Source organism: Harpia harpyja, chromosome 12 (genome assembly GCF_026419915.1).
Source record: "Harpia harpyja isolate bHarHar1 chromosome 12, bHarHar1 primary haplotype, whole genome shotgun sequence".
Classification (NCBI taxonomy): domain Eukaryota; kingdom Metazoa; phylum Chordata; class Aves; order Accipitriformes; family Accipitridae; genus Harpia; species Harpia harpyja.
In genome coordinates, this window is record NC_068951.1 from 4,060,286 (window position 1) to 4,070,918 (window position 10,633).

The window sequence follows — 10,633 nt, forward strand, 5'->3', positions numbered from 1 at the left end:
GCTGTAAGCATTCTGACCGAAGCAAAAAAATCATCCTAATGATCAGCAAAGAGCAGGAAGCCTCAACTGAAGTTTACTGCCCAGCTACCTCCAGAAGAACCGAAAATGCATTAAACTTAAGCTCCCATTAAGCTGTGGAAAATTGGTAAGGGATCCTCCCACATAAATTGCCTGAGAGACTTAAGTCTGTCATAAACTAGTCTTACAGAAAGCTGTCCATCCATTTCAAACATTTCTTTATCAGGACTTCCATACCTTTTAACGCAATGACTTTACTGGCGGGGTTCATGATAGCACTGTCAGCTGAAATTGGTCTTCGAATAGGGTTGCTGGGGTCATTCATGTCAATGATCACCACTTGAGCCTGTTCTCCTACTTTCTCTCTTATGCAGATGAATTTGTCAGACTCCATTGTCAGAGTGCTGAAGCCAATGTTTGCTGGGTTGATGCCCAGATTTTGGAGCTGGAAGAGAAAAAAGGTTTAGCATTAAGTTACTACCTCAGTACAGCCATGAACAGCTTTTGTGAAAGTCGCAAGAGATACTAGGCTTCACCTATGTTTTTGTGACAATACAACCACGCTACCCAAAAATGGCATGGCACGCAAATTCTTGCCCGTCTTCAGTGAAACCCAGCAGGCTTCCTGAAGAAGCCTTGCAGCATTCAGGTGCTTGGTATCTTGTCTTCAGGGTCCATCTACAACTTACTGTTTTGAGAACTCAACTTTTGAGCCCCTCATACACTTTAAGGCACGATGAACTTGCCTGCTCCTGGTAGCTGTGCTAGAGTTGCAGCTTCAGTACTCACTCTCACCAGCTTTGCTTCCAGAGCCCTAACTTATTCCACTGAGCTTGGCAGCTATCGCTATTTCAAGCTTAGCATCACATGTGAGGCGTCTGAGCTTTATCTTTATCCTTGTAGAGTTAAAAAAAGCTACCTGTCTAGCAATTAGCCTAGTCCTGTCTAGCAGCAAGGTTGTATACCACCCAGCAGGCAGAGCTAACACATACAAGATGGACACTACTGAAATCAGACATGGCTCATCCTCAGCCATACTTAACACAGAAGATATCAATAAACCACCTCCTTTTCTGCTGAGCCACAGTCTACTTCTGTAAACCTTTAAATGCATACCCTTAAATTGTTGCAAGCCATACTAGAAACATAAAACACAGTTTAATTAATACCACTTCATTGCATTTGCAACAGGCTGGTGTGTTAGGATGTCAGTAGTGAAACAAAGTTTATTCCATTTTTAACAGCTGAAATGCAGAATGGTTAGTTCACCTCGCATATAGATACCCAGCTTCTGGGTGGATATACCTTAAAAACCCAAGACCAGTTTTCAACCGTTAAAGGAATTATCACTTCTAATACTTCAGATATTTTTCTTTCTGGGAGACTGTTTGAACTTCAAGCCCAAAGACTCCCAAGAAGGGCTAGACCTTCAAAGCCTTTTTAGTATAATTGTACTAGTTTGAAGCAAAACAGTAAGCTCTTATCAGCTGTGCTCTGTACAAGCTCTGAGATGACCACGCCTCAGCTGCTCTGTTCCTGCCTACTTGCAGCTTCTGATAAAGAGGGTGTTTTACTATACTTCCCCTTCGCCCCAGCTTTCAGGCAGCGCACGCGAGTAACAAGTAACATCTAAGCTACGGCACACCAAGTTAACAGAACAAGCTTCACAAAAGGCACGTCAATGGATTATATATATCACCCAACGAATCAAGACAGACAGATCTTGGTACAGTTTAAGGTTGAGACTCAAAAGCAAGTCAGTTTTAGCTCCTTGGGTCTGCTGAAGGAGAGCCCCTCTCACAGATGATTCAGACTTCATGCATGGTTCTCTGGGCACTCTGCATTTAAGTCCTTTGTCCTAAAGGACACTATTTCATTGAAGTTACCGTGCTCTTTCAAGAGAGGACTTCACCATTTGAAGCTCTTCAGTCAGGTTTGAACAAAACCAAAAACGTGTTCAGGCTCTTTAATGTTTAAGGGCTCATTTCATAACTAGTTTAGAGAAAGTTAACACTGATCTTTTGGTAAACTTAAGGTCTACCCAGCTTTTCTTCTTCAAAAGATTTCACGAGAGATAAGACTACAAGCAGAACAGATTTAAATGTAATTCTTGAAGCTAGGCATCAAGCTAGTTACCGTGACTGACTAGCTGAAGCTGTTCTTCCAAGGCAGAACACCTACACTTCCTGCGATGCCACACAGTGAACAGTTTCATTCAGAGACAGCTCCCTTTACATCCATCCACCTGACAATAAAGCCAGGAAACTTTCAGGTGAAAGATAAGTGTTTTATCAGCTCTCCCAAGAGAAAACTGTCTTAATGCTACAGCTATAAAAATCAAATCCTACCTCGACAGGTCAGAACTCTGTTACTCAGGTTTAAGTCAGCGTTTGAGGTCCAGCACCACAGAATCCAACCACACATTCTTCAGCAACACGGATTCGCTTAGGAGATTTCAGATTTAAGTTCAATTCTCCCTTTCACACCTTTATTTGGGTAGTATTCTCTAGGCCCAAAACTCTGGTATTCGTACATCAGCTAGGCAGGGCTATATGCAACCCAGTCACACCCCTGCAGGCAGAGAAGGTTTGAAGATGTAAGAGTTTCATCTGGTAGAGCTGGAGAGACTTACTATGATGTTGCATTTCCTTTTGCTAGGGCTGCAAGCTTAACAAGCACAAAATCATTTATCAAGCAATCCATTTCCTTGTTAGTTTGGTAGAGGAGGGTAGTTTGAGTGCCAAGTACTCTGCCTGGCAGTAACTCACAGCACTATACTCAAACATTGTTGACAGAACAAACCAAGTCCTAGCAGATGGCAGACCTCTTAGGGAGGCCTGGACTTAGCCACTGAATCAAAGTTGCTTAGATATTGCAAGACAGATTTATCTTAATCACGATCAAACTGCCATCTGCTAGGCATCACCTCTGAGGCATCCAACCATAGTTAGTAGTGGAAGACGCTGTCCTTTTTAAACTTGAGGCCATTTTCAAAGGCTAGATATTCCTTTGAAAAGATTTAGTCGATTGGCACTGGAGCTCTAAAGAAAGCTTGAAGAAGCTTTTTGATGGAGGCGTGACCATTAGCAAGGTCTTTAAGTATACAAGCACTTTCTGCTAACATTTCATCTTTTAATCTCAACAGATCCAAGTGCATGAACCAAGTCTGCTTCAAGCACCAAGACAGGAAGATGACTCTAACTGTGACAATCTCTGCATTTGATTACACGAGAGCATCACCAGCCAAGAGTGGCACTTGCTTTGCTCAGCTGGTAAGGCTAATGATAACTCCTTGGCTGCACTCAGACCTGATGCATAGATGTATTGGGTTTGCATGGCAAGGTTTTGGTAGCAGGAGGGGGTTACAGGGGTGGCTTCTGTAAGAAGCTGCTGGAAGCTTCCCCTATGTCCGACAGATCCAATACCAGCCGGCTCCAAGACCAACCCGCCACTGGCCAAGGCCAACCTAATCAGCGATAGTGGTAGCGCCTCTGTGATAACATATTTAAGAAGGAAAAAAAGTTGCAGGGGGTACAGAAACAGCAGCTGGAGAGAGGAGTGAGAACATGTAAGAGAAACAACCCTGCGGACACCAAGGTCAGTGAAGAAGGAGGGGGAGGAGATGCTCCAGGCACCAGAGCAGAGATTCCCCTGCAGCCCGTGGTGAAGACCATGGTGAGGCAGGCTGTCCCCCTGCAGCCCATGGAGGTCCACGGTGGAGCAGATCTCCACCTGCAGCCTGTGGAGGATCCCACACTGGAGCAGGTGGGTGCCCGAAGGAGGCTGTGACCCCGTGGGAAGCCTGCGCTGGAGCAGGCTCCTGGCAGGACCTGCGGATCTGTGGAGAGAAGAGCTCACAGAGCAGGTTTTCTGGCAGGACTTGTGACCCCGTGGGGGACCCACACTGGAGCAGTGTGCTCCTGAAGGACTACAGCCCATGGAAGGGACCCACGCTGGAGCAGGGGAAGAGCATGATGAGTCCTGCCCCTGAAGAGGATGAAGCGGCAGAGACAACGTGTGATGAACTGACTGCAACCCCCAATCCCTGTCCCCCTGCACTGCTCGGGGGGGGGTAGGTAGAGAATCCGGGAGTGAAGCTGTGCCTGGGAAGAAGGGAGGGGTAGAGGGAAGGTGTTTTGAGATTTGGTTTTATTTCTCATTACCCTACTCTGGTTGACTGGCAATAAATTAAGTTAATTTTCCCCAAGTTGAGTCTGTTTTGCCCGTGACAGTAATTGGTTGAGTGATCTCTCCCTGTCCTTATCTTGACCCATGAGCCCTTTGTTATATTTTTCTCTCCCCTGTCCAGCTGAGGTGGGGGGTGTTTGCGTGTGTGTGTGATAGAATAGCTTTGGTGGGCACCTGGTGTCCAGCCAGGGCTAACCCACCACAACAGAACTCTTGAGAGTACTGATCTTGCCCTGGACTATAGGTTATTTGCTTCCCCAAGCAGGCTAAAGTTCAGGTGAGTGAGGCAGGAGTGTTTATAAAGCTAAGCAAAGTAAACAGAGACTAAGATTACTATTAAGAAACACAACAAGAGGTATTTCTTTGGAGGCATTTATTATGAAAATTTCAATACTATTCCATGTACAAACTTCTGAGTTTACACTACAACTAAGAGAGTATGGCACTTAGGGCAGATTTTCTACCCCTTCTCTTACCACAGAGGAAAAAAACCCAAATGTTTAATATTGCACTCATTTAGGTCCACTACCTTTCACCAATTCATAAACAAGTTTAAAAGATTGGGGAAAAAAGAAGGAATTGTAAGATACTCCTACATTATACTACAAAAAAACACTTGCTTGGCTTTCAAGCAGATATTAAAGCAGAACTTGGTAGCTGTGCTTGGGCGACCAATTTACAGTTCAAATCATTTTACACCAACATTTGTTGGAAAGTTGCATTATACCAGTCTCCTGAAAGCATGTTGAGAAGAAAGTGTTCTGTGAAGTAGCTGCTCCATTAGAGTGGAACCATGAAACAGGTTGCCAGAGACAGCAGCAACTCCTGTTCAGCAGAGATGCTGCCTTGAAGGACTCCTCTAACTCGAGGTTGGATACTTCAGTCAATTGCAGGCTGTACTGAACCATCGAATTCTATGACAACATTCATCCGAACAGCATTGAGAGATGAATCGTTGTAACGTGGCAAGTGAAAGTCTGATTAGTAAAATTATTTTTTCACTGGAAGGTAATTCAAGTACATTTTTGGTAACTCACCCGGAGAAGTTGCCATATTACATGCATGTTTGAAAAACTGAATGGTAAAACTGCTGACAAGAGTCTTTGTTGACCCCTTCCTGGAACATTCGCTTTCTTGTGACAGTTTGCTTAGCTGTCAAATAATTTCTCCTTGCCTACAAGGAAGGGCGCGGAACTGCTGAGTACGCATTTCACCTCGACAGGATATAACCACTGTTCTTGTAGCCACAAGCAGCTGCTTAGTCTCTGCCCAGAGACTCCTTATCTACATGCAGCTAGAAATCACGTAGCTGGGAAATGCCAGTTAACAGAAATATTCCCAGTCTTTTGAGCGGCACGGAGCTCCTTGATGTGCAGTGAGTCACATTAGCTCTACTGCAAGGCCATGCATATCTGTGCTGATCTGTTATGCTGACTGCAGTTCTGTAACACAGGAGTCCCACAGCCAGTCAATGGCTCCAGAGTACTTCACACTTAGCAGCGCAAGGTAAGAGTTACAGTTTGTGACAGGCTAGGAAGTTATGTTTTCAACAGATAAGAGACCTCTATAATATTCAAGAGCTCTTCTATTTCTATATCCTTCCTATTTTCTGCTTCACCCTCAATAGGCTGAGGTAGCCATCCGGTCTCAGCAGCCACAGGCATGCTGTGTGACTATTTTGGTTACAAGCCACAGCTGAGACTGTACCTGCTGAAACTTGAGTTCAGAACCACTGGTTGCCATTACTTATCTTTGGTTAAGTCACCATAGTCCCAGCGTGAAGTGCTAATGAGTAGTGCCACCAAGACAAGCAGGCCTGTTGACTTCAGTACCTGCTGCGAGGGACAGGCCAAGAGGAATAGCTTATGAACTGCTTAACTAATTGTTCCTATCCAATTAGCGGACGCACACACACTCTTCAGGTCGCCTAGATTTTTCACAGCATTATTTGTTACAGATTTTCCCACTGTAAGAATACTCCAAGCTCACTGATTTTAGGAATTCAGATCCGCTAAGAAGCAGGGGGCAAGACACCGCCCCCCCCCCACCACACACACCAAAACAGCATTAGGCACAGCAGTCCTGTCTAATTCCTGATTTAAAACAACAACAAAAGACTTAACTGCTTCAAATTAATGCTTTCATAGCAGAGATTTAGTGTTTCAGGACATATTAAACTGTCTCACTGCCAGCACAATACATGGAAGCATTTAGTTGTTTGTCATTAAATTTGTAAGTTTTATTATACGATGCCTCAGCTGTCCAGTTTTATTCAGTTAGCTCTTTGGCACAGCTAGCTGTGATTCTGAGAGCCATCCAAGTACCACAGCCCTAGAACAGCATAGCCGCCATTCAGGTTTGCTCCACTAATGACCAATAGATACAAGAACCCTTTTCCTAGTTTAAAAGAGTAGTTCTGTCTCAGCACCAAGCACACAGCATGAGCTGACAGTTTTCTGTACTGTCTAGCCAAGTCTACAGGATAATTTAATTTTTTTTAATATATTTAGGTTCAGAAGAGTATTTATTAATGCCTTAAGTCACGCCAGTACAGCAGTGCACCTGGTCCAAGTTCAATTTTTATGTATTTCAGGGTAGTGTAGCTAAATTAAATGGCAATCACAGTTCATCACCTGCTAACTTGTCTGTTTCCTTCTCATTCATTAGGAACATGTAATCTTAGAAAAGCTGCATGCACCTACCACAGTAGGCAGTTGTGTTTTACTTGCACCCTCAAGTACACAGAGGAACCAACTTATGGAATCCCTAAAACCTGAATACAAGCAACCAGATTTGCAGTCATTTGACATACTGAACTCTGATCTCCCACTACATGCCCACTGCACTGTTTCCTCATGGCTCCTTAAAAAAAAACAAGCAGCACTATGAAGTTTTTATAACACGAGTCCAGTAGTTTTGATAGCACAGGAATCAAGTTTCTCCTTGGAAACTCCCAAGGAGAAAGTTTCTCCACAGTGTGTTGTTGGGTTTTTTTTTTGTGGCAAGGCAGGCATGTACAATAGACAATACACAGATAAACTCCTACATATTTGTGACTACTGAGACTTCAGAGCTAGGTAATGGGACTCAAACAAAACCTGAAGCCTGACCACGCTTTTTTTTTTTTTAGACTTCGCTGAGGAACTATCCAGAAAGCTTACTTAACCCTAGTAAGCTAACTACTTGCCACATCTTACTTGCCCAAACTAGATCTTTAGCTCAAATTGTGGGTACATAGCATGCTGTACTGCGTACCCAAGAGACAAAGACATTCAGGAGCACAACAGCGCAGGGCTTCTGGAACCTTTAACTCTTCATTCCCATATCACCTAGCCAAGATGCTGACAGCAACAGATAATGACAGCGTGCCTTGAGTAGTGCAATATGGAGTGCAACTGGACTGAAGCTGAAGATCAGGACAAGCTTTGTACAGACAGTTACTTGACCGTTTTCTGACCTGCAGTGGTGGATCCAGGGAGAACAAGCATCATACCACACATATTTCTGACTGCCAGTCTTCCAGATTAATTAAAAGCAACTTTCAATAATAGCCTCACAAGAACTTTCTCATTCATATCCATCACCTGCCTTTTTATGAATAAGGCTCCAGTTGGGTACCTTGTCTTTCATTAAGCATCAGCTACAAACTTGCAAGTGTTGCACAACACCTGTACCACAAGTTTCCTAAACAATGTAGGTCAGGCACAGTTCAAGAAATTGTATCATTGAGTCCATGAGGACCTCCTGTAAACAGCCTGGAATATGCTAAAGCAGTTCTGGATAGCAAAAACGTAGCAATACCAATGTTTCTGCTCTCAAAATTTGCTCCAGCAGCAAGTCAGAAGATTCAGCACAAAACCAGTACCTCCGAGAATTCAAGTTCCTCTGAATTTTTTCAATGAAATAAAATGAGGAAGTTCAGTAGGCACAGCAAACTGAAGCATTACGGGCAAGAGCCACACGCATGTAGGTTCAGAAAGCTGGACACCCAGCCTCACAAAGAGCAGCTCACATATGCAGTTGTAAAAGATACCGGTTAAGCCAATGCTCTACATTAAATAGGAACAGGGGAAAAAAAATAAAACAAACAGATAAATCACTCTTTAGTCAGAACAGTCGTGTTCCACAACAGTGCTGGCCTGACACCTATCAGCACTTCTGGAGTGAGGCTGATGAGTTTCATTATGTAATAGTACTCATGTCATTAGAGACCTGGTAGTGGGTCACATGCAAAGCTTGTATCTTAAATAATGTATCATAGATGCATTTCCACGACACTTTATTAAGAGCTGGGCTACCCAGAGGGATGAGTTTCACCTGAGTATACAGAACCTGCTCAATACCCAGTTCTAGGCTATGCCACTACCAGGAGAGAACACTTGCTCAGAGTTGAAGCTCTGGCCAACTCACGAGATTTTCCTGTCAGTGCTGCTCGCTAAAGAAGAGTCCAGGGCTACACCTAAGCTATGAGTTCTGGCTGGTTCTAAACTGATATTGAAGTAAATTTATCCAATGCTCAACAGTTACCTTGCTAGATAAAAACCAATTATGGTAGTGTTTTTTTAAATCTAAAAATAACACTATGGACAGCAGTAATTTACACAGCAAAACAAGTATTTTGCAATTATTCTTTTAACAAGAACATTAGAAATTAAATTCTTTCCATTTGGGTTAGAAAAAAAGTCACTACAAATCATGCAAATCCATCACTAGATGGGTTAGTGCCCACCACAGTCCCCGTTAGCTAAGCACAAACTACACACAGACGCAGCGCTACAGACAGGTTGCTAGAAGCCAGAAGACCCTGCCTAGGTACGTCAATGTCACTTTTATTATACAAGTTCTCCTCAAAAAATACTCCTCAGTAGTGAAGCCAAGCTTAACACCATCACAGCTACAGCAGCTCAGGATGAGAAGCATGGCTCGTAGTACTTCGCCCTATAGACTTGTCAGATAGGAAGTACACATTGCACAACTGTGTTACCACTTCCAGACCCCTCCCTGTACTCCAGCTTCACCGAGAGACTTTAAAGGCACATGCTTATTTGAGAAGGTAACCTTGCATTCCTGCAGTGGAGCAATTTTAGAATTTGTTGCTAGTGCCTTTATAAAGCCACCTTAAAGAAACTAAAGGCCATCACTTGGGAATAATCTATTAGCATCCAGTTACGGTTTAATGATACCCAAACCTAGAATTTGTCAGAGACCAGTGGACACTAGAAAGTGTAGACCTGGCACTTCTGTGCCTGCACTGCCACAGCTGTACTGCAGGGAAGCCCGCAGTAGCTTTCACACTTCGTTGCAATATATGGTTTTTCTTCACAGAAGATGACATTACAAGTCAGAACATCAACGAAATCACTTCGCGTGTCCTTATGGTTATATGAAGTCTTAGCCTCGTTAAAAAAAAAAAAAAAAAAAAAAATTAAGCGATACACGGAGACAATTTGGCCTCCTCATCAATTCACCCCCTCCGTCCCCCATCCCTTGCAGATCCCACACCAAAGCGGGATTTCCCACTCGCGCTTCCCCGGAGGAGACCGACTCTCTCCCGGGAAGCAAAGAGGAACCACCCGCCCTCTCCTCTCCCGCCTCCCCGCAGGTGCCAGCGTGGGCTCGGCGCCAGCCTCGCCTACACCCACCGGCACCAAAGACACCCCACCACCCACAGCGGGGAAGGCAAGGCGGGGACCGGGCAAGGGCTGGATACCCGGCACCTCGGCCTTTCGCCTCCTCCCCAGGACGCGGAGGAGCCCCGGCGGCTCCCCAGCCCTTCCCCTCAGCTGCGGGCCCGCTGGAAGGTGCCCTTCGGGGAGGCACGGCGGGCAACCCGCGGCGGGAAGGCGCTGCCCGGGCTTAGACGCCGGTAAGGCTTTGCGGGAGGGCGGCCATCCCGCTACCGGAGGGACCCGGGCCGCTCCACGGCCCCTCAAGACGGGCCCGGAGGCCTCTCGCCCAGGCACCGACCCCCCCGGGCGGCTCCTCCGCCTGAGGGAGCGGCCCGGCCCGCCTCAGCACCCGCTCTCCCGGCCCGGCCCGCCCTCCTCAGCACCCGCTCCCCCGGCCCGGCCCGGCCCACTTCGCGCCCACCTGGAGATGCTCCTGGAAACGAATCGGCAGGATCTGGGCCATGGCGGCGGCGGCGGGCTGGGGCTCCAGTCCGAGGCCGGACCGGAGTCACACCTCAGCGGGGTCCGGGCGGCGCGGGGAAGCGGGACCGCAATGGCGGAACGGGCCAGAGAGCGGGGAAGAGCCGCGGACAATCCGGAAGCTGCCCCCGCCGGCGGAAGGATACCACCGCGGAAGGAAGAGACCTGCCCTCACCTGCCGGGACCGGCCTTAACAGCGCCGGCCGGGCGGAAGGATCCCGCCGAGCGGCGTGACTCGCACACCGCGCAACCAATGGCAGCGGCGGAGGGATCCTCCA

At 46.2% G+C, this 10,633-nt stretch overlaps 1 protein-coding gene across 2 annotated transcripts in view; it reads right to left on the reverse strand.

Annotated features, from left to right (window-relative positions):
* CLTC (clathrin heavy chain) overlaps positions 1-10,576 on the reverse strand; it is a 36,506-nt gene extending 25,930 nt beyond the window's left edge. Inside the window, exons 1-2 of one of the 2 annotated variants that reach the window (XM_052803373.1) lie at positions 10,297-10,576; positions 256-463 (exon numbers count right to left, since the gene is read on the reverse strand). In XM_052803373.1, the coding sequence (XP_052659333.1) occupies positions 256-463; positions 10,297-10,338 (250 nt within the window). In that variant the 5' untranslated portion in view covers positions 10,339-10,576. The remainder of the gene's footprint in view (positions 1-255; positions 464-10,296) is intronic. The other variant, XM_052803374.1, reaches the window with a different exon arrangement.
* Positions 10,577-10,633: the final 57 nt, after the last annotated feature.